A 24,990-nucleotide genomic window follows, 5' to 3' on the forward strand; every position below is an offset into this window, starting at 1 on the left:
CCATGGGAGGAGAAGATCACAGAACAATTTGTGTTGGAAGTGACCTTTAAGGTCTAGTCCAATCCTCAAGATGAAGGCAGAGAGAGGCACGTCAACAGGCACAGCCAGCCATGCCAGCAATAAAGATGGTTGTGGCAGCAGAGAGGTTTCTGTCCCTGTCCCAGTGCAGCCCAACAGGGATGGGCCTCTGCTGCGTCTCTCCAGCCAGGGAATGTGCAAAATGCATGCAAGGGAAGTGAGAAGATCATTCAGCTGTCTATGCTGAAAATTTTGAGGGTATTGACATTTCATGTCAGCTGCATTCACCAGGGTTAATTAAAGTCTGTGTTTTATAGATTGCCCTTGGCCATAAGCAGAAAAGCTGCCTCAATTGGAAATCAATAGAGTAATCTTTAAGCTCTTTTATTTTATTAGATATAGGGTTCTAATTTGAAGAAATTGAGGAGCCATAATTAATGGTGCCAGAGAGGTCCTGAGATATATATTTAAAGCTTCCTGAGGAGAGTGCTTTGCTGTAGGCAGTGTGCTGGAGGTGCCCAGCATGCTGGGACACACCAATGAGGCTGGGGAATGCTCTGGTGAGTGAGCTCCCAGGAGCACTGCAGAAATACAACAGCAAATCAATAGCCAGCACTCTGCCCAAAAATTGAAGGAAGGCTGTGAAGGCAGTGCTGCTGCCACAGGGCACACAGAAAAGCCAAATCCTGGACTGCTGACAACCAAGGAGTCTCACAGATGCTGCTGATGGCCTCCCTGCCCCGAGCCAAAGACTGATGTGCATTATGCCTTTCTCTAAGTCTACTGGGCACTGGTATGCAGTGAAATGATTTGCCCCTCTTCAGTGGGGTGGAGTCATTCCAAAACCACAGGTGCCTCTGGGGGTTTTAGAAGGTGAAGTATCCTGACAGTGCTACTGCTCTCCCTTGCAATAGCCTTGTTGGCAGGCCATACAACTTTCCCACAACAAACAGACCAAGGAATATTTTTCATTTAAACAGCTTTCTAAGCAGTGCCTGTAAAACAATTCTGTCCACAGACAATGGAGGGTCAAGGGCCAGATTCCTGTGATCCAATAAGCAAAATAAAACCCAAAAGACTGGCCCATTCATGAGCAGCCATCATGAGGCCCTAGACAAACATGTGAGAATATGTAAGTACTTAGAAGGCTAATAAGCTGCTTGTGCTTGAAAAGAACTTAATGCCTACCTTTTCAGCATCTACCTTTTAGAAACAATTATTTTTAACTTTTCTATGTTGTTTTTCTCATTTCTAGATCTTTTCACTGTAAATAGTGATGAAAGTATTTTTCTTTTTGTGAGTCAAATTACTTACTTGATGCAGCATCTTAGAGTAGAAAGCCAATCATTGGTAGTTGGTAGACTGTGGCACACCTTTTTTTGAAAGGTTGGCTTTGTTGGCTGTTTTTCTTCAGTGCCCGCTTGTTTTGTTTGGGACTCCATCCAAAATCCCAGCATGCTGCAACTGGTCACTCCCAAAATATTGCAAAACTTTGTACTGAGCAGGGTTAGACTCTGGGAAGAGCTCAAGGAAATTTTCTGTGCTTGAGGACAGTGACTCGCCTTCTCAAGTTAAGCCTGAGATGAGCAGTGCTGAAAGCACTTTCTCCTGGCAAACCTCAGCCCTGCACACTTTGCTGGCAGTGATTAATGATACCCCAAAGTCTTTGACAGCCAAATATATTCTGTAGTCTTGGATTGTAACATGTAGATCAGAATCATACACTCGACATACAAACTTGTTTAACAAGTAACTCATGAGCTGAACTAATTTGTAAGCAGATCCAGTTTAATTACATTTCTGTGAGCATGTTCATTCCACAGTGAAGTGGATGTCATTCACTTTAGCAAATTAGGACACAGAAGCTGAAGAACATTAAATTTAAATGGGACTGTCCACAGAAGATTTAGTAAAACTTTGGTAAGAAGACTTTTACAAATGTAGATCTATTTTCCTAGTATTCTTATATAGACAAACCTCACAGTGGAGGATCAACTTAAACTTTTGGGGTTTTTTTATGTCCTAGTGACTAGAAAAACTCTAGTGGCTCTTTTAGACACGTATTAACAGCGGAGCTGTTGAGCCAGACAACCTGAATGGATTTTTCCTTTCTTTTTCATCTACCTAAGCCATTGCATGTAACTTCTTTAAATACTGAGTTCTCTCTGCAGACAGCTCATCACCTCCCATTAAAGGCAATTCCAGCACCTTCAACTATGCAGAAAGAAAGTGCCCCAAATATTCTTCCAAATCCTTTCTGTGCTTTACAGATCTCCTTCAAGCAAATCTGTCTTCTCTCCTTCACAAAAACATAAATTCCTTCGTGATTCTTAACAAGACCAGAAGTTCATATGAACTTTACCTTAAGTTTTGAGGATCTCAGGCTCTTATTTCTGCTGTCCACTGAACTCACCTCTTTTACTTCATACACACTCAGCACAAGCCAGTCTCTTCGAGAGATGTTTCCCAGCCTTCTGATGAGTGCTTGGTTGTCTGCCATGCCCCTTATCATGAAGAGCCCAAACACCTTCCCTATTTTGTTGTTTTTCACTTTTCCAGTATTAGGATTTGCAGAGAGGCCTGTCCTCTCCCCATCACTGATTGTAATGAGGAGGAGTTTCCACTTGCCACCTCCAGCATGCCTTCTGCAAGGTTTCACGGAGCCCCTGCCACCACCATACCCAGAATATCTAATGTCTGCTCTCCAGGCTTGTCATGAAGGGTCCACCTCATTCTGTGAAACAGGAATGCAGAGTAATGGGCAATAGCTGTGCTAGACATGTGCAATGGATTGCATTTCTCCAAACAGAAAAGGATAGCTACTTTATAAAGATAATAAATTTTAATAGGCAGTAAATTTTTTTTCTTGACATGACATGGTAGTTTCTGAACAGATTTTGCACAAAACCAAACAGATATGTCACAATATTTCTCTGCTTTTCTCTACTGTCCTTTCACTATGATACAATACACTACAAAATACCTTGGGTTTTTAATCAACATGAAAATCCACAATGATTGCTTTTTTTTGAAGGAAACCTCATCAATCAGGAACCAGAATAGTTGCAGATGCCAACTAGCATTTTTTTGATGGCCTGATCTTTCCAAAGTAGGCATCCAAGACTTCTCTGCTCCTGAGGAAGACAAGCGATCCAGGAATACCTGAATGAACCATGTAAGTTCAGCTGCAGCATGGACACTTGTTAGTTTCCCATCTTTTATTGAGCTTCACCAAAAGTCTCTCATGGTGCCACTAAGAAAGATTATCAGACCCACCAAAGCAGAAGTAAGAGCAATGACCAAGCACAGGAAAATAAACACTTTTCAGATTTGTCTATAGACATGAAGTAATAAATCTGCTCCATCTCTCACCATCATGCTAAGCAAGTTTTAATATTTCAGAGAAGGAAATTGGAGAGAAAAGTTCCTCAAAAGCATTCTATCAATAGGTATCAAAACTTAGATGACTGTCCTGGATCTTGGCCCTGCACTTAGACCACCAGTTGTCTTCTTTCCATTTCCCAATTTAAAACAAGGTAATTCCTGGAATGCTACAGTCAGTGGATTGAGACTGAGCAGATGCTCACAGTAATACAACTTTCAAACATTTATAGTTCTAGAAAGGTAGGGTACATGCAGGCAGAAGCACTACTTGATATTTTGGAACTGCCGGCTCTGTACAAATTAAGTGTCTGTAATTAGCACTTGAAACACTCTTTGAACTTCCAGAGTTATTCAATAACCTGCAGGAATCCCATGCATTACTCAGAACACAAGGAAGAAGGTTCATCTGTGAAATTGCTTACCTTGCTGATTCCCACTGTGTGCCCCAGGCTATATGGGAGTCATATCTGCAGCACGCATAGTGCAATTAGCCAAGGAACAGGTGAAAAACAGCTATTGCCTGCTACATTGCAAGCATTACGTTCAGTAATTTACAGAATTTCAAAGAGCCTCAGTACAAGCTATATTCCTCCCTTCACAAAAAAGAAGCACACACTTCAGCATCTCAGCCAGGCATCCCACCCTGTAAACACTTATGACGAGCAAATCATGTGCTGCAGTGAGGAATCTCATGCAAATCACTGAATTAATTTTCATAGTGGCTGTTTGCCCAGTCCTGTTTCAAGGGTCAGGTCCTGTTTGCATTCTGCTACATACAACTAAAATATCCCTAGCTACCATAGGTTCACCAAAGTATGCTGACATATTCCTTCCTGTGTGTGCAGAAAACATTTTTGGTAGCTACTATGCAAACATCATCAAATTTTTACATCATCTTCACTCATCTTGTTTTTACATTCTCTTCAACCTTGTTTCCCTGTTTTTACTATATGTGAAAATAATAAATATACACGGTATACCAGTTATTACACCATCAAAAAATTATATGTCATTCCAGAAGGGAAAGGAGATGCTTGAGATTTAGAAGTCAAAACCTGGTCATTAACACAAGTGTCCTCATGGTAAAAAGCTTCAGCTTCTCCACATTTCCCATTGAAACACAACTTTGGTGAGATGTTCCTGCATATTGTGATAAAACAGGCTGCTTCACATCTGAAATGACAAGAGCATCTCAAGATTATTATTCCAGGTAAGGTTGTTCAGGATCATAAGAGTAAGCTAAAATGGAAGACAGAATTAATCCAGTATGGGATAGACAATGAGGATTAAATTTATTGTCCAGGCTCTTGTCCTGGGTGCACACAAATTGAACCACCTCTGGGTTTACAGTAATGTAGGCAAAACTGCATTCTGCTGCTCTAATTCAAGGAACAAAGGAGGCAATTTTGTCCTTACTAACGGCATCAGGAAAGTTCAGTCTCTACCTAGGGGAAAGGAGAATAGGTCAAAACCATCAAAGATGTTCTTCACATTTCAGGTCAACCAGGTATTTCTCAGGGGAGACTGATGGGACCTGTTCTAGAAGGGCTTCATTCTACAGTACTGGGGGGAGTCTGGGCTTCGCCAGAGCCTCTGTGGGGTCCATCCCACGCACGCTGTGACACCCAGTTCCTCAGGACATCCTTGTCCCCTGCCTCCTGCTCCACCCTGGTCACACAGGGCCCTTCCACGGCTGCTTCCTTCTCCCACCCTCAGCGAAGGACCACAGCTCTCCTCCACAAATGAGAAAAGCAGCTCCATGGGAAGTGGATATTGTGGTCCCTGACAAAGCTTCATATATGAAGGAAAATTCAGCACCCACATCAAAACCTGTGTTTCAGAGTGCTCTGATGGTCTCTGCCCTCTCATGCATAAAAATACCATCCAGCACTTGCTATAATTTAACCACCTAGGATTTCAGGCCATAATAAACCACCTCAATAAAACTCCTGGCTTTTGCATGAAGTGAAAAATATTCAGATTTTTCACGGGAAAAAAAAAAGGAGTAAAAAACTTCGGGGTACCAAATTTCTTTCTTTCTTTTCTTTTTTTTTTTTTTTTTTTAAATAGGATCTGCCCTTAAAAATCTATTATTTCTCACACAAACAAAAAGAAAATTCACCCAGAGGTTTACATCCAGGAAAAGATGAACAATTGAAATCACATGCTCTTCCTTATAAAGGTCTGTCTGAAGGCTGGCAGCTTCTTCAGCCCCTCAGTTTGCCTGTGAATCCAGTCACCATGGGGTGCTCCAGCTGAGCTTTGTTTAAGCCACTTTTCCTTGAGGCTGCTGCCAATTATAAAGTAATTTCTCTTTTTGGCTTGCATTTTTAACCCTTTTTTTTGTTACATGGCACAATATTGAGACTAAAAAGTATTAAAGGGATTAACCAACACTAATGTTACAGGATGGAAAACAAAGGCTATAAACTTACTTATTTATTGCTGAGATGTGAAGAGTTGCCGAGCTTTATTCTTCCCGTGAGATGACTGCTCTCCTAAGAAACAGAAAATACATTTGCATCAGATAAACGTGGAAAGACAGATAAATATGGAGATGAGTCTAGCAGGAACCCATCACTGACCAGTGTACAAACTAACCAGTCTCCTTGTCAGATTTACTTCACAGCAAAAACTGTCCACAAAATAGTTTTTTACCACTCTTCCTATTTTATAGATTATTTCCCCTGTGATTTGCTCATTAATGCTGGGTTACTACCACAATGTATCTTCCAAGGCAGTTCTCAAGGGGGTTGAAGAGGAATAAGACTTTAATTAATTTATAGCTATGATCAGAACATTGAATTATAAAAATAAGAAGATAGAACTATAAAATTAATTTTTGCCTCTAACACTGACATCAGCTCAGTTCCTCCAAAGCAGATGGATGAACATTTAAGAGCTTGACACAGTTCTCAATATTCCTTCTCTGGAGAAGCCAGAGCCACATGGAAACAGGCATGAGGGCAGGAAAACCCAAATATCTTCTTCTGCCTCCTTGCTCACCTGCAGGAGACAATTTATTTCTCATGCCCGCATGAGAGGCAAGGAAATGATGTATTACATTCCAGGAGAAGTGAATATGTATTAAAAACATATAAATGATCAATGGCCTAGGATTGCAAATTGTAATACAAATTAGGATCATGAAAAAATTCACTGATTAGGCATTTAAATAATTAGCAACCAAATTAAATAGTTGCACTTCTGAAGACAATGGAAAAGACTTATCAATAGTTTTCAGACAGCTTTTCTTCACAGCAAAAAAAGGCTCTTTAATTTAGTGCAGCTTTTTGGGGATGAGTAGAAGACTTGGTATCTGCTGAAAACTGTTCAACAATAGTGTGCTGGAATGGTGTTCACTTCCCAAGTGTTCAATTTTGGAAAAAAAATATTTTAAAATAATTCTGAAGTGCTGCTGAGATGGAGTTTCAGAAGCTCTTATGTCAAATTTTAGGTAGGGCAAAGGAAAGCACAAGTTTTTGCTAGGAAAAGACTGGAATATCTTAGTAAGACATGTTTTTGGTAGGTGAAATATTTTTGCTAGATAAAAATCTTGTACTGAAAAGCTAAAATAAACTGAACCGGTTCAAATATTGTACAGTTTTATAATAGCAAAGGAATGAGATTTTCAAGAACTCTCATTTCTTTTTTTATTTTTATTCTTCCTTCTGCATGTTTCTATTTTCCTTCTTTAATACACAGAAATAGAAGATTAAATAGGGGACTGAAGAGAGAAATTGACAAAACTGTTTAAAAAACAAGGTGCTGGAGAAATTAATTGAGAAATATATTACAATGCAGAAGATAAAATCCAACAGTAGTAATAAATATTGGTACTTTGTTATCAGTTCCACTCTCAGCTGGTTGTTCTGCAGACAGATTTACATGGCAGCACCCCAGGAAAACAACATGTCTAAGGGCAGGCTCCAGAGTAAGGGAGCTGCCTGGACAATATCTCTTTTGTGCCAATAGACCGTGGATCAGAGCATGGAGAGGGGGAGCAGCACTGGCTGCAGAACCAGAGTGCTTGAGAGGCACCTGCCAACAGTGGTGGCCGGGCCAGAGGGACAACTCTGCCTTTCTGCAGAGCCTGAGACCGCAGCGCACAGACACTCACACGCCCTCTCCAAATGTCCCGGTGCTATACCCCTTATCCCTGGAACAGGGGACTGCCCCCAGCTATTGCCTGGGACAATGGCCCCCTACAATAGCAGTGTCTGCTGAGGATGGATGCAGGCAGGGATGTTCTATGTTGCTTTGCTGCTGCACTTCCAAGAGGGCAGGAGCCTGCAAGCCTTGGGAAACCAAAGGAAGTTATGGCTGCTCCATGCTTGCAAAAATGCCTGAAGATAATTGCATGGTAATGTCTGAAATCGTTAGTGCCAGCCAACAATTCAGTGATAAAGAGACAATGATTATACACTGGAGAAGGAGTGGTCACAGGTGCTCCCTGTTCAAGAGATAAAAAGGGTGGTGGATGGGTTTAGACACAGGGCTGCAGTACACCTGGAAACTACACAGAGAAGTGTCCAGATCAATTTTGGAGTTCAATGGTTCAGCAGTTTGACATTCTGCTAAACACTCATTGCAACTCAGAGGGCAAACCAAGAAGAACATTCAGGTTAGCTGCAAGTAAGAAAACATTTATACTGATCTCAAAACAGCCTTAACTGACACAAACAGATTCCAAGACTGGGATTCCAAGACCCAAACTTGTCCCCAAACCATCACCCACCAAAACAAACGGACTGAACCTTGCTTCCCATAATGGAAATGAAAAACAAATACTCGTGTTTAGTAGTTTGTTAGAACAGATGGCATTTTAATAGATTGAAGAAATAATTTCACACTGAATATTTTGCTGATTGAGAAAATACAGGGTGCAGTGGAGGTGCTCAACCAGTCCAGATATATCACTGAAGAGGTACTGGGGATAGTTAAAGGTGATAAAGAGACTTTATTATTAGAAGGTATGAAAAGACACTTTATTATTAGAAATCTACAGTTTTTATAGAAATAATGGTGGACTTAAAACTTGATTGGTCTTTAGGAATTTTCTCTCACACTATTGGTGAACTATGAATAGCACACTCTGGAGAACTATGTTTATAAACAATGGTTACAGAAAGATATTAACTGCTTGAATTTTTTCTTCTAAGTTTCCCACACCTTCTAAAATTCTGGGAGAATTATGTCTCTCTCTGTTCAGAAGGTATATAATTACTACACAGACACATTACAAGGCCTTGAAGGCCGTCACAGGATCATAGAATTGTTGAGTTTGGAAATGACTTTAAGGATCATCAAGTCCACCTGTCAACCCAGCAACATCTCCATGTTCACCACTAAACCATGTCCTCAAGTGCCACATCCACACTTTTTTTTTTTAACAATTCCAGCAATGATGACTTTACCACTGTCCTAGACATGCTGTTCCAATGCTTAACAACCCTTTTTGTGAAGAAATATTCCCTAATATAAATCTAAACTCCCTTGGCACAGCCTGAGGCCATCATTGAAAGAGAAAGGCTATAGTTCCACAAAATAAATCAACAAGAGCAAAATTGCTGCACAACATCATGAGTAAAACACTGGGATCTTATTTATTCTGGATTATGTATTTAGGGGAGGGTGACACACAAGCTCTAGTGTTATGCACCAGGAGATGGAATATATCAGGAGAAACTTGAACCATCAACTTCTCACGATATAGATATTCAGTATCTTGCATAAGGTATTAGTTGATCCAATGTGATGGCTGCTATGGCAATAAATTTCCAAAAGGGAATGAAATCTTGAAATTGGAGGACAGATTGAACAAACAATCCAGAAAGGAGATATGGTCAATGAAAAATGAAATTGAAAAATTCAGAAAACTGAAATGGAGTGACTGCAACCAATTGCAATAAGATGAAATGTGGTGCAGGGAAAAGGACCAAAACTTGCCCAAATTGTTCCTTTTGAAATCCCTAAAATCAGGAAAGAAAGGGAAACATAGAGACAGAAGAGAAACAGAAGAATTGAAATTTCAAAAGAAAAAAAAATAAAACCTGATACCAGGTGAAAGCAAGGAAAAGCCAATGGGAGGACCTGAAGTGCAGGAATTTGGCCTGAAGCTTTCCTAATCAATCCTCATTGAAATCACAAGATTTTATTCCCTTTCATGAAAGGGAAAATCAGAAAAAAATCAGATTCTGACATGGAAGTTTTAGGTGACATGCAAAGTCTGCCATTACACCCTATATTCTCTTCCTGATCTTCCAGTGTTGCATCTGTTTGTTGATTTTTGTCTGAAATTGTATTGCAAAAACCAAGACATAGGCATCATGAAGTCTCTATTACTGTCATAGAACAGACAGATCTGTAGTTAAACTGTCAGGTTTATTGCTGCAGGAGGCTGCAGATACCACAGCCAACAAGACAAATTTGTGGAATTAAAAGCCACTGAAAACTATGAAACACCAAGGATAACTAGCCTGATTAAAGATGTCTCCTAGCCACATGCTGCTGGAAGACTATGGTGTAGGACATGCTATTGGACTCCTTTCCTGTTTGTCACACTTCCTTTCACCTCATGTGAGCCACACTCAGAAATCCTTTTTGACTGGATTTGAGGCTACAGAGATCCAGGGTCCCAGCAGGTACAGCTGGTTCAGCTGATGGTTCCTCAGCCTCAATACTAAAGGAGCTGGTGCACTAACAACTTGCACAATACAGCACGGGTCTTTCATACGCACAGCCTTCACATGGCACCCTTTGAACACTTCTGCCAGAGCCTCAGTCACTGATCCATCCAAAGAAATTGGCAGTGTAGGCACTGGGTCTGATCCAATACGCCCTGCACACTTCCTCCTCTGGTTGTGGTTCAAAAGGATAAAGACAAGGAAGATGGACAAGAAAAAAAACCCTGTATTTATAAATCCTCATCCTTCAACATATTTAAGTGCACAGAAAGTAGACTTAGTACCCAGCTACTTAGGGCTCTTCCAAGCTGAAACATAACCAGAAAAGAAAGAGTGCTGCAGTGAAAATGCAGTGTTTTCTTCCTAATTAAAATTTCACTTGTGCAGTACTTGTTATGATTTTTCATGCACAAATATACCCTTTTCCAATCATTAATGTTGCATTCTGATGCCAACGTATGTGAATAAGTAATGGTTACAATCTGCTGAAATTACAGATTGCAATAAGATCAGTTTTGAAGCTCTGAATCAAACATTATTTTGTCTCTCTGTTGTAGAAGGATATTGTATTAATCTCACTACAATTTTCCCTCTCGTCCTGCCCCTCCACATTTGATTCAGAATCTGAATATATTATTCAGAATACATATAGTCTGTAGAACGTCATGACATAATAGAGAGTACAGACTGAGTACTATGAGTACAGAAAGTCTTTGACCTGGGCAAAGCCCTCTGACATTATTGGGAAAGCTGGAAGAAAAAGGATGTAAAAACAGTCTTTCATATAAAAAATGGGTTGTACTGCATGCCAGATTACATTGTCTATAAGAAGAAATTAGTTGTGCTGTTATTTCACTGTAATATCTGCTGCTGAGAAATTGCTTGTAAGTGGCAATCAGATTTGGAGCAAAGAATTAAAGCAAGCTTTTAATAAAATCTGATTGCAGAAGCCAATATTTTATAAAAGTATAAAACTACCTCTGCAGACACAGGAATCAAAATGCCTATTTTTACCAGACTGAACTAAAAGAAAGATGCTGGAGAGCAGCATTAAGTGGGAACCAGTGGCTGGGTTTGGTGTGGGCCAGTGGGTCCAGCACTTGCAATGTGCTGCAGCTCCCCTGCCACACACTTCACCATTTCCCTGCAAACTGCTCCTTACCACTGCCAGCACGACAGAGGGGTCTGAACAATCCACCATGGCAGAGAGAGGGTGTGTGGAAACGTTCAGGTGAAGAACAGGAAGGCAATTCCTGCTCATCAGGCAGCAAAGGGCAGGAGGTGTCTCCCTCACAAGGAGCATCTCAGAAAACTGCAGGCTGGAAAGTCAGCAAATACTTCCCAGTGGAAAACATCACCTGACCCTCAGCAGGCTGAATGTAAGAGACTGCTTAGAAAACCCTTGAAAATATGCACAGCCCACAAACCAAATTAGAAATACAGAAGGAAACATATGCTATTTTGACTACAGTTTGACTATGTTTTTGACAACATTTTTGTCCAAAAGTTTCAGCTGGAAGTGTGTGCAGTCAGAACTTTGTGGTGTGAGTAAACACAAACGGAGTCCAACCACAAGCTAAGAAAGTTTATTCTACATTTCCTGTGAAGAAGAAACAGAACTTCAGGCTATTATACAACACGAGGTTAAAAAAAATAGAGTATCAGCAAATGAGAAAGAAAAGGAGAGGGAAGGAGATACTTGGTATCTTTCTCTGTTGCAAGGGGACCCTTTTTTATAAAGTAGCTTCTAGGTGCTGTACTCGCAGGGGAAAAAACATAAGACCCCAAAACTACATCTCAGACAAGGAAACAGAAGGAATCAATATCATACCCTACTTTAGCAGGAGCACCAACTCTTACCACTCCTAAGCACACAGCAGGCCAGCAGACTGCTCTTCACTGACCTACACTGCTTATCCTGCAAGGAAGTGGAAGAGGGAAGGGAATTTCTATTGACAGAGTGACTCATCTAGTGACTCAGATTCTTCACCTGCTCCTAGAGACATCCATACAGATCCTAGACATAATGAGAAAGAGGTCAAAGTCCCAATGCATGTTAAGAAACCTCTTGGCCCACTATGGAGTCATGCACCCTCACAGGGGTAAATTTCCCTGGGCTGTGTCCCTAATGAAGTAAACCCCAAAGATGTCTTACCTACCTAAATGCCATGGCTCATGCTCAGATGTACTCAGCATAACAGGAAACAAGGTCTGCACCAGCTCCTGATTTGTCCCATCGTACCAAAGCCACATCTATGGTTTGATGAGCGAGGCAGAACAATTAGTCTCAGCACTGAGTTTCCATAACTCAGCAGGGTTATGGAAAGCAGTGATGAAGACACTGTCATCTGACCAGACTGTTTCAGAACACCACAGGATTTTCCATGTCCAAGCCCTAGCCCTGCAGTGGGTTGTCTTGAGGCACATTCAGCTGAAGCAGCAGGGAACAGCTCAAAGGCCATCATTACTGTTGAACAGCAGCAGCTTTGGGAAGATATGTGGAGCATATGGAGAAATTAAGTTTTCCTGCTTCCTCGGTTTGTGCTATCTTTGCACTGCACTGCCATCAGAGAGCACCTCTAGGTATTAACTGATCTCTTTCTTCAGTGTGATTGCAATAAGTTAAAGGGGTTTCAAATGGAACAGGTTAAGTGTCTCCCAAATATCCATCCTTGCCTGATACATTTTCCCATTTCTGTTTAGTAACAACACTTGAATTTTCATTTTTTTGTCCACAGTGGGCATCTCGGGAAGCCCTAATGCAGACATGTGCCACAAATCCTTCTCCAGCCACCTTCCTTTTCAGGTGCCTCACCAAAATCTGAGCTACCTCAGCTCTGACACATTTAACACCCTTTCAGCAAACTCAGTGCAGAACAGGCAATATGTCTACAAGTCAAGTAAGTCATATCCTACCTTTTCACCTCAAAAGAGCTCAGTCTGGTTATAAATCATGCTTTATTGGATCAGCTTATGCTTAGGTGCCAGGATTATACCTGACATGTTTGAGATATTATGCCACCTGCACATCCCTATGAGACCCTACATTAAATATTGAAATGGTGTGCTTCTCCTAAAAAGGCCTTTCACACATTTTACCTTCTCTAGAACAGCTATTCCAGGCTAGGGCCATGCAATAAAATTCTGAAGTAGGATATCAATGCTTCTATCACACAGTATACACCTGTACGTAGCAGTCTTACCCAAATTTCTATTCACCACCTTTCTGTAACTCAGAAATTTCCATCCCTCAATATTTTTCATGAGTCCTAAAAAGGTGATCAATACCTTTGCTGTTATTCAGTGTCATACCCAAGAACCCCTTTAAAATATTGCCTGTTTTCAAGACAGGCAATATTTTAACCTCATGGCTGATGGTATTGATCTCTTAGTCATCAATTAGAACCCTTCATCTTATATTCTCAGGAAATAAAACTATCACTGACAAGCTAAGGGAGCAGTTCTGTGGGCTGTGTTGAATCACACACAAATATTTTTGCAGGTAGATTTTCTAGAACGCTGTATTTTAAAAGACCATTTATTCTTCCAGGGGGAGCCTGGGTACCATCAACATGAAATGGCTGCCCAAAAGTCCTGCATTTGTACATTAGTGTGAAACTTTTGAGACAATTTTTATCCAGGCTGAGTTTTCAAGTAAGATGCAAGAAGGCAGGCACTTATGTTGCATCAGGTGTTGCAGTTCACTGATAAACATGCATGAAAAATTTTCTGAGTCCAGTTTAGTTTTCTGTGGTTTTATACTTTAGATCCATTCTACACCAGCTGTGCCTTAGAGCTCAAGGCCATTAGCAATTCCATCTTTCTAAGAAGAGTTATAAAAAATGACAATACTAAAGCTCCATTTTACCTAGTTCTCTTGATGATACTAGTCCATTAAAAACATTACTTTAGTCCAGGCTTAATTGAAAACTATTCTTTTCCTGCAATCTTTCACATTAATTGCAGGTATTTGAAATAATATTCTTGATTAGATTTAATTCAGCCGTACGTCTGGAAAATGGAGTCTTTTCTTTGTCTTTCATTTCATATTCACAACTTAATTGTAGAAGTCCTAAAATAGGATCCTTCAGGAGTCAGTGGACTGCCACAGATCAGCCCATTCCAGCTCAAGATAGATGTCCAAGGCAGATGGGATAAACAGCCCTCTGGACACATACATCTCTTTCAACTATGTGCAGCTAGCATGGTTTTTAGACAGATAAAAGAAGGCAAGATTAAACTCACCATAACCTTTGATCAAGATCTATGCACAACACTGACACAGGGTCTTTCTAAGTTGCTTGCTTGAACAGTTTGTAGGTGCCTAGTTGTCCTGAATATATTTTACAAAATTATACAATCTCAAAGTCTTCTGTTTTGAATGAAAAGCAAAAATGAAGGAAAAAAAAAAGAATGTATACTTCTAATAAAGCTTAATTCGAATACATATCAAAGCATAACTTCATTGAAGATATGCCTGACCTTAGGGAGGAGCTGCCTATTGATAGTGAGAGGGTGATGTAGCCCTGCCTGTGAAGATAAGGCTGCTCTTTAGATCTTTCTAGTTCAGCCTTTCTACTCACTACTTTTTGTAGTTTTGTTGGTACGTACAGACACAGCCACAACATACACTTTCTAAACAACTGGGCCAAGGAAAAAGAACACCACTTGTAAAGAAGTTTTAGGCAGGGCAGTTGTTGCCAGTAGTTGTGAGAAGGCCCAAGAGTCAGGCAGTTCTTGTGTACCATGAGAAGCATCTGCATTTATGCCTTAGCTTTTAATAAAGCAAGTAAATCTGATTCAAATGGGGAGGCATCCTACCATATTTTAAATTCCTGTATGAGAGTCAAATATTTCTGGAAGAAACAGACCCCTCTGCCAGAGTGCTTTTAATTTAAGAAGAAAAGTGACTCTAAAAACCTAGGCAAAAGCAGGACTTCAATTTCAGTGAAAGCATGTTTAATTTTAAGCATATAACGATGTAAGAATTCAAGAGAAAATGGCAGCTAGTTTAAATAAGGATTGTATTAATGAGAAGAGGGCAAGAATCTTGTCTTCTAAGTGGTTATGACTTAAGCCTTCTAATTATAGCATGCACATATCATAGTTCAGTAAAAAAGAATATCAAGCATCTGGATGGAAGATGCTCAGATATTTGGTGAACCAGTAGCTGAAATAACAGGCAACAGAGCTCGTCTTGTGGAAAAAGGAAGAAAAGAAAAAACCCAAACTGAGCCTGTGTCTTTTCCCATTTACCCTGCTTTAAACCACAAACAATTCTGCTACTGTCAATGAAGTCACTTTGTTTTTGAAATGGCATGATTGCAATACAACAGCATGAGGGCAGAATCAATCAAAAATTGTCCATTAATTGGTTTCTAACTTCATTCAGCTTTCAAAACAAACAAACAAACAAACAAAAAAGTGCAACTTTAAGAAAACATACACACAACTCGATAATCCAAATAAAGCTGAAAGTCCATTCCCAAAGACATTCTCTAAAAAAAAAAAAAAAAAAAAATTTCCCAAATCATGAAGCTCTGAGTTGCAGCCTCTAAAGTGCCAAAGTGTAGTTTGCCTTTATCCAGCAGCAGTGGGACAGAACTGATGTGTCTTGTGATGGAGCAGGCCCTTCCTGTCCTCCTCTAGCCCCTAACTCTGTGTCAAGAGGATGGGGACCTTGCAGAACTCTGGTTTGCTGCAAGGGCTGCCAGAGATGCCCTGTGACTGTTTTGAGTTGCACAGAAGCTTCTGGGAGTTGCAGAGAAGGCTGGAGAGTCCAAACTGTGCCTCTACAGCAAGCAGAGGATAGTTCAGGTGAAGGGCTGTATTTCAGAGGACTTCCCAAGGATTTGGAGAAAAGGAGAGAGCAGCTATTGGTCAGACTAAGAAATGTCAGTAGGAGAAACAGATGGCCAAAAAGCTTAAAAACAAAATAAGAGTATTATACCTAAAAAGTAGAAAGTATGACACTGCTTTTCTGGAAGGACTTTTGCAGGTGAGGTGGGACCTACATGACTGGGAAAGCGTTGGGTGAAGGTGTGAAGTTTCACCATGACTAGCTCTACCATGAGAGATTTAGGGGTTTTGGTTGTTTAGTAAGAATTCTATTCTGCCTCAGTCTTATTTTGTGCCTCTCCATTTTTTTTCAGAACCTGTAACTGCATCCATCTCTTTGCTTAGAGATTTTTCTTTCTTTTGTGTATGTTATCAGTAACCTTTGTTCCTTTAGGCTTTATTACCACAGATTTTGTAAGAAGCTGAAGCACAGGACAGGGGGATTTGCAATGAGAGCAGGATTTTGAATGCAGAGGGTGACTGAATATGGGGCTGACTGAACACTGCTGACACCAACTCCAACAGAATCCTGATTACTTACAGCACTGGCTCCCAAACCTTTTGATCCCTGAGATATTAGCTCCCTTGCTTGGAGCATGGTAATAATAACACCAAGGTTGTGGGTTTGATCTTCACATGGGCCATTCACTTAAGTTCACCTGAGGGTCCCTTCCAACTCAGAACATGCTGTGATTCTGATATTACCAGTCTTCAAACTTCCTTGTACAGCCAGATCTAGCTGATAAATACCATGATCACTGTTATTCCTGAACATCCCTAGCTAGATCACTTACCATCAATGATTTAAATAAAATATTTTCCTAAACCAGTCATACTTCTTACTCCCAAATACTGACAGCACACACAGTACAGCTGAACAGCAGCTCTACAGGATCACAGTCTGGGGATTCGCTCTGCAGAAGAATTGTTTGCAGTGACTTTGACCTGACAGGAACTGAGGATGGGTTTGCTATTGGAAATGACATCCCAAAAACTGCTCTTCTCTGAGACAGGGAAACAGACATACACACAACGAAACACTCACCAGTCTCAGAAGAAGCTGTCTTCACAGAAAGAAGTTTGACTCCTTCTTTATCAGACTGGGCCCTGTTGAAGTCAGAGAACATTTAAGCAGTCAGCACACATGTTGGTCGTGTCCAAACAAAACTGTAAGATTTTGGTCCTGAGGAGGCAGCACCTACTCCAGTCTAAACTGGCAGGCTTAAAATGGACTTTGCATGGGGTCAGGTGGTGGAAAATACCATATGCCAACATCTCTGAAAATACCTTTCTCTTAAAATATGTAATGAATCAGGTTTCGTTACTCCAGGGTTAATCTAGGACTACACAGAAGAGGAGGGAAAAGGAGGAATATTTTTTTCTGTCAATGCAAACCTTTTAGCCATGTTGAATTGCAAAGAAGGACCATTTCAGATGTCCAGGGAGTCAGGGCTACCAAGTAAACCAGCAGCCTAAATGTTGCTTTTGGCCATGCAAGTGGCCACTGCCAGGCTCAATGGCCTTTAGTTTTATTTTCTAATGGATCTTTCTCAGTTTCCCTCTCCTCACACTCCTTAAGCCACTACTATTTCAACTATGCCAATGGTCTAGTGGAAACAAGATGGGATAGAGGAACGTGATATAATGGGAAACAAGTGAAATATATATATATATAAATAATCCAGAATAAAAAGGAAACATGTTAAAAAGAGAGAAAACATGAACAAAAGAAGTGGGGTGGGAAAAGATACGGGGGTAGAGGAAAGGAATCAATGGGGTAAAAAGTAGAAAAAAAAAAGAAAAAAAGACTGGGCAAGTGAGTCCTGTGGCACTCCAAAAGGATCAATTGCAAAACAGTTAAGAGCCGCCACATTTCTATCCATGCTGAAACAGCTGCTTATCATGCATACAGGTCTACAATAACTGCAAGTGCAGCACTTTCAACAGGGTATTTCTCTTTGGGGCGGCAAATGATGACAATATTTAAACAGAGGAAGATCAAAGAAGATCCTATGCAAAATCTGCTACATTTACAAGTGCCCTGCGATAGATCTCAAAGCAATGAAAAGGATTCAACCTACTGTTCAGTGCCATTCTCTTGTCTCTCTGGAAGAAGAAAAAAAGTTAATTTCATTTTGATTGCTGGAACTCAAACCCCAAACATTTAGACATAGCTATTGCAGTTGCTGGCAGAAGGCTCAGTTGTAATTTTACAGTATTGCATTAAGTTCATAAACACAATCAACCAGCTTGAATAGAAATTGTTACTTTTCTGGTCATCTGTGGAAGTGAACTCATGTTGCTTGTACCAACTCTTCTGGAAACCAGGGAGAATGACATTTGACTTGTCCAAGAGCACAACAGAAGCACATTTTTCCCTGCAGCTCCCAAATCCCTGGGCAGCTGGCACAGAGGATGTGAGCATGCCATGGTTCTCAAGTACACAACTGAGCTAAAAGATGCAGGGTAAGGGGACTGAGGGAACAAGGGTGTTCCTGAGGCTGTACCCCCTGGGGCTACAGCCTGGCATGACGTCTGGGAACAGTTTGTCATCCCCATCGATGAGGAACAGGTTTGTCTCCAAAATGAATCATGTGCTGAATGTATTTTATGCTTATGTGCAAGTGTGGGCAGATGGAAGGGGCCGGGGGTTACATTAGAGATATGGAACCAACTCCATGGCACCAAGCACAGGGGAAGTGCACTGGATAGACCTGGGCAAATCCTACAGGAAGCATTACAGATATCTATTCTATCTTCCAAATGAGTTTGCTAATAGGGTGCCTGATGACATTTGTGCATAGGGGAGGCTGGTAAGGAAATGTTCTTTATCTCACGTCTTTATCTCCTGACTCTGAATATTCCATCATTTCCTAAGTAAGGATCACACCTTCCACTGTTTATCTGGGTCTGTTTTTCCATGTCATTGGCTAAATTGGTTGTGACACGCCGTTTGTCTTGGTTTACAGCTTCAACACCCTGTTGTGATTTTGTATTTCCAAGGCCTGGTGATTTCACAGCTCTGCACAGGTCTCCTAACTCATGCCAGCTCACAGGGACAGAAAAACCACAGTCTGGATCAGTTCTGGGTTTTCACTTAATGGAAATTTACACTTACCTGTGGCCTACTTGGGCGACCCTGAAACATTTGGCAAATGGACTTTGATGGAATTATAACCCATTATCTTAAGTATTTAATGGACAGCAGAGAAACAGACACTGACTTTAGCTGCTCTGTCAAAATGACTATTTCTGAAAATACTGTTTGCTTGGGGATTTTGCTCCATGCACATTTTACTGTAACTGGAAAATGTTATTCACGCATCATGAGCATGTGCATGTGTGTATGTATGTATCAGATATATCCCTAAAAATCCCACTGATGTTTCTTTGCATGTATCTAGAAGAAAGATAAAATAAATAAAGTGATTTTGTTAAATATCTTCGAATTTAGTTTTCACTGTCCATTTCTATCTGTTTGATTGTGTTAGCTGAGGTATTTATTAGCTCTTTGTAGCTGCAAAAGCATGAACAAAAAGCTTTACAGCATTATTTATTCTCCAAAAATAATTTTGGCTCACTCTGGTCTTCCTACTGATTTTGAAAATGAAGTGTTAGTTTCCCACTTCAGGCAAAACACAAAATACAAAAAGATTTCCTATCAGACTACCACAAAAGTGATAGTTAAGGTAATCCAAGAGAGATCTTTTAATAACAAAAAGCACATTGATTTTCCCCCTCCTGCAGAGAAAGCAAACCAAATACCTGGAGTTTTCTTCTGGCACATTTTGTACAAAGCCACCAGTGAGAAGACAGAGAGGGTAATGACTATCAGGGTGATGACAATTGGCAAGATAACATCTGCAAAAGAGGGAGAACATAATTCTGGCTGCTGCCTCTGACTTACATTGCCTCTGTGTATAGGTACTTGCACACACTAAGGTGAGAGGCACCTCCAGCTCTAGCAAACATTACCCTTTTCTCTGGAGAGGATAACCTATTGCTCCTGTTATTCTTCCTGCAACCACTGAGCCTCAGGCTTGGATGCTTTGTGGAGGGAAGACAGGCTTGTTCCTTCTCTCACCCTTACTCCTTCCCTGACACTCCTGCTGCCCTGTGGAACTGGTTTCACCCATTTTTCAGTAAAAGAACAAGGTTTCAGCACCTGCTCTGCTGGGCCCACCTTAATTTCGATGAAAACTCTCATCATTCAACCCAGTGCTGATGGCCTCCAAAGGTTTTGTGAGAAAGCCATGTTCTAGAAATAATTTTTTTAAACCAATGCAATTTATTTTTTCCTCTTTTTTTTTTGGGGGGGGGGGGGGAAAGGAGCAGTCTGAAATTTAGCAAGTGAAGCGATTATTTTGCTTTTAACATTGTGCACCCAGAGAGACACCAAGGAATTACATAATTCAGTAACATTCCCCATAGCACTTAAAACCAGGGATAGAAAATGCAAGATCTCCTTTTAAAATGAGGACATTTCTTTCCTTTTATTATTTCCCACCATCTGTCATTTCCTCACAGGTGTTTCCCAGCCAAGAAGCAAAAAAAGGAAAGAATTATGTAATGAAGAGAAGCTTTCCCTGGGAAATATATAAGCCCAGCTTCTCTCTTTTTATCATTTCTCTGGCACCAACTGGCCACATTCAAATTCAGCAGGCACTTTCCTGCCTGCTGGCCTAAGCCCTGTGTCAGGGGAATGCTGCATTCAGTGGCTCTTGATGCAATTAATATTTAATGTTCATATAGATGCATCCTTGCATCTATGGAACTAGAGGGAAACAGTTTACAGTGGGAAAACATCAAACATACTTTGCTTAGTCAGTACTCTGGGTTGGAAATAGCAAAGCTGCTGCAACACTCTTGTCCCAGAGAGGCATAATATTAAAATGAAAGATTAAGTAGCATGCATCATGCAAATAGCAAGTGCTTAAAGAGTCTACAGAAGACGGCCTCCTAGACCTTCTCTCCCATGACAATATGAATAATATATTCATATCATACATTCCCAACAATACATTCATATAATATGTACAACATGTATATGAGCAAATTTTTCGTATGTTCCCTTGTGTCTTCTCTCCCCGGGGATGACTATTTTTGGGGTTTTTTCAATTTCACCACTTTGAATCAGTCCTGGGGAATAATTGGGCTGCTCTAGAGTGAGAGCAGTGTCGACTAATTGAGCTCTGTTTATCTCTGAGAGGAGTTTTATAACCAGCATTTAAATTTGGTTTGTAATAGGGCCCAAGTCTGGTAAGGCTAGAAATAAAACTGCCAGTTTCAGCTGTCTGCTACTCCAATCACTCATCAGAAGCAAAACTGATCAACTGAAAACTCAAAAGCTGGACAATTAAGTAAGAATACTCACTAGAATAGGTGATATCACTCCCTGTACGAGTCTGGTTTCCAGAGCTGCTTTCTGGACTTCCCGAAGTTGGCTCTGCAAAAGAAACAGTATCTTTCAGGTAAAAATGTATTGCCAGAATTCCCCAAACAACTCCCTCTGAAAAATTACCCTCACAAAACAACTTCTGTGTCCCCAGTTCTGGTGCTTCACTTGGTGCTTCACATCTCTATCTCTTCTCAATAATACTTGGATAACTTGGCAAGAGGGGTGGAAAAGTTTATCTAGCCTGGCCTAAAGAAACACTTTGTATGGGTGCAGATTTCCCTAAGATCCTCTGCTTGTCCACTTACACGTTATGAGCTACAAAATTTTTCACTTTAGGAGGTTATGGTACTGTTCAACATTACAAGAGAATTTTTGACAAGTAAATGAACAAAGAAGAGGGAGAAAAATTAGGCCCATCTCCAAGAGAAGAAAGACCAAAATATTTCACTGCTAATTAAAACAAAGTGCTAATAGTAGATGAAGAAGTCTGAGGTGCAATATTAGTAGACAGCAAGTTTTCTCGAGTGTTGGTATAGAGGAGTGTGCCTGCTCTCTGCCCCATTTAGGCACAGCAATGTTGTGAGCCTCTGGGGCCTTTTTAGGGCTAGATTTAAAGGAATGCATTTCTACCTTCAGGTGCTAATCTGAATTTGAGTCAGGTATCAACAATGCAAATTATTTATTACCTTGCTGCATACAGCCTGTGAAAAAGCAACCACTGAACTTCCAGAGAGAAAAGAAAAAAAGGAAACATTGGCATTTCCCTAGGTACATTACATAGCACATGGGATTGCATTCCATATTGGATGGAGGCTTGAGTGAACAAGTGCTCACTGCCTCTGAAGGAGCCCACCGGCTGGACAGACGTGATGCAAGGTCAAGTATTTCCACTGCCTGGCTAAAGATCAGAAGTGTCCCTCAAACAAAGGCATCTGGGGAAGGTGATCTGTTAAAAAAGGGTCCTAGCAGAGCTAATAGCTCCATATATATGTTGTGAGAACATGGTGGCAACCACTGAGGTTTTGTTGGTCAGGTACCTACACACAGTCCACACCTGTAGGATTGCACGATTCCTCTTCCCAAGAACAGAAGAGGGCACAAATTGTAGGGTGGAAGCTATGAAATTAATTAAGTCATTAAAACCAATATCCTATGGCCATTTTGAGGTCTAGAATACAAAGTCTCTGAAAGACACGTCCCTATTTTTACAGAAACTTTTACATAGGCAGTACTTGTAACTCTAATCCGTGAGTTACAGTAACAAATAAGGTTTGTTTGTCCTTGCCATGTAGGAATTCCTCTTCCTTGCAAAACTAATTTTCAACTCACTCCCACTATTAAAAAATATTTTGGTTGGTTGTTTTTTTTCTCCTTTCCCCACTCTTCCACCTTCATTTGTCTGGACACAGACAGAAGCCTCCTGGGGAAAAATGATCACTTACTAAGTGATTGTGTGGTGCCTAAACAATTCAGTCATAGTTGAGACATTCTGATGCTATAGTGCAGGAAACAATCGTTGTCCAAGACTTTATCACTGAAAAATCACTGTTTCTTTAAAGCAGAAGTTCTCTTTCCCTTGGTGCCTGTCTGCTGAGGGGTGATAATGCAGGGTTGGAAACTGAGCCATCACCAAGTGACTAAAATAATTCCCATGCATTCTTAATTCCATGTGATTGCTTCAGATTTCCCAAGGAAATACTACTGCCTTTTTGTTACCTTATCTGGTATACTACCAATTGCCAGGGCAAGCAGGCAATTATCACGGCAATGAGTTACCCTGGATACTGACTGGAAATGTCAACAGAAACAAACTGCACTGGAAAGCAGGAATGTGTATTCCCACATTTGTGCAGGAGATGTGTGCCTCTCCTCAGGAGAAAAATTGAGGACTGAAACACACTATTTTGGTGGTTTTTTTTTTTTTTTTAACTTGTTTATCTGTTAATTGGCCAAGATGTGAGTAATAAAGGAAAGAAAAAAATCCATAGGTTAGCATTTAAACTACTGGTGACCATCAATAAGAAATATGACAGCTGAAAAGGATCACTACTGAATAAAACAGAGTAACGAACTAAAACCTTAAGGTTTTTCTTTCATTAAAGTTTTTCACAAGTCAGCCCCTCCTGTCTAGTTTGTCTGGATCTGGAAGGTATTTTCCAGTTATGGAATAATCTGGGAGCAGAATAAAAATGAATTGGAAAAAGACATCCATCATAGTAACAGAAGGACCATGATTTTGCAGGCAGCAGCAAGAACTGCAGGGACCAGTACAGAAGAGACTGTTTCCTGATAAGCCCAGAGAAAGGAAAATAGGACAATACAGGTTCATTAGCACAGGAAACTTGCCTTACTCTGGGACTTGCTGCTTCTCACTACAGGACAAGGAACGAGAGCCACTGACACGAACAAGCTCCTTGGTAAACACTCTATTTATAACAGCTTCCCATTGCATCATGTTATATAGCAGGCCTGCTTTTTTCCATGGTCCCACCCTGTTTTCTTTCCAGTATCTGCCAGTCCAACATGGTATTCAGCTGAAATCACAGCAAATTATTCAATGCTACAAGCTGAACATCACTCTTCCTCTGGTCTGTGTTTCAGGTACATTATTCCCCTAGATCCTTCTTGCTCCCTGAACATTTCCTTTCCTCAGGCTGTCCTTCTCCCACCCCACACCATCCTTTTTCATCACTGTGCATAGAGCAACCTCTTCTATTGCTCTTACTTGTTGAATTTGTTGGAGAGCTCATGGGAAGGCCTGCAATAAAACAGAAAGAATAGGTTTGTTAGTGTCTGTTTTAGATGTCCAGAGTCTTCACATCATGCAAACTGGCAGACTCTAGGGACATCCTCAGTAACACCCACAACAATTGCTGCCCCAGAAGTGACATGCTAACACTGTTCCCAAGCCCAGAAAGTCTGAGCTGTAAAAATCTCCAGCCATCCCTTATAGATGGGAGCAGAATCCAAGTCTATACTAGGTTGTTATTCTGCTCAAGAGAAGAAAATACTGAATTAATTGATACATTCCTTAAAAACTCCTCCTTCCAAAATTGAAAAAGTGCTTGGGAGTGAATAGCTGACATTTAACTGACAAGTAAGTGTTTTAATAAAAGAAACTAATTGAGACACATCTTCAAGAGTAACAAAACCCTTTAAAAAGAAATCTTTGTTTATTATCTTGATGCTTTTGGCTAGCAGACTGCCAAACAGCAGAAGCAAGAGGCACTGCTAATGAGGAAGAAATTGACCTTACAGAGCACTGGGCACAATGCTTACTGGCTCTACTGTCAGCTTCCCCCAGCCACTTCAGAAGTTTTTGGTGTACAACATTTTTGTTGTTGTTGATGTGAGCACGCTGCTGTTCCTGCGTGTCTAGACTGTAGCAGGCTTGGAAATTAGAGTGGCTGTGTCCTCTGTGTCCCAGCTGTGCCCAGGATGGGGGATCACAGAGGCAACATCATGAAGGCAGCTGTAACTCCAGGCAGGCATTAAGCCTGTCCCCTGCCTGCCCAGGTTCCTCCTCTAAACCAGCTTCCCCAGGGAGCACAAATCCATTCTTATACCCTCACTACCCCTTCTGTGCTGTGCTCAAAGACAGCTCCTACCAGCAGAGCTGTAACACACATTGTTCTATTGCTGTAAACATACTCTTGAAAACCAGAA

The 24,990-nt window shown here is 40.7% G+C and overlaps 1 protein-coding gene across 4 annotated transcripts in view; it reads right to left on the reverse strand.

Annotated features, from left to right (window-relative positions):
- Positions 1–2,841: 2,841 nt before the first annotated feature.
- Positions 2,842–24,990, reverse strand: part of EMCN (endomucin) — a 73,034-nt gene continuing 50,885 nt past the window's right edge. For all 4 annotated transcript variants that reach the window (XM_059844180.1, XM_059844176.1, XM_059844175.1 and 1 more), the window contains 7 exons: positions 24,050–24,082; positions 21,301–21,372; positions 19,692–19,787; positions 18,008–18,032; positions 16,972–17,033; positions 5,838–5,900; positions 2,842–4,575 (listed from right to left, as the gene is read on the reverse strand). In XM_059844180.1, the coding sequence (XP_059700163.1) occupies positions 5,842–5,900; positions 16,972–17,033; positions 18,008–18,032; positions 19,692–19,787; positions 21,301–21,372; positions 24,050–24,082 (347 nt within the window). In that variant the 3' untranslated portion in view covers positions 2,842–4,575; positions 5,838–5,841. The remainder of the gene's footprint in view (positions 4,576–5,837; positions 5,901–16,971; positions 17,034–18,007; positions 18,033–19,691; positions 19,788–21,300; positions 21,373–24,049; positions 24,083–24,990) is intronic.

This window comes from Haemorhous mexicanus, chromosome 4 (genome assembly GCF_027477595.1).
Source record: "Haemorhous mexicanus isolate bHaeMex1 chromosome 4, bHaeMex1.pri, whole genome shotgun sequence".
Taxonomy (NCBI): domain Eukaryota; kingdom Metazoa; phylum Chordata; class Aves; order Passeriformes; family Fringillidae; genus Haemorhous; species Haemorhous mexicanus.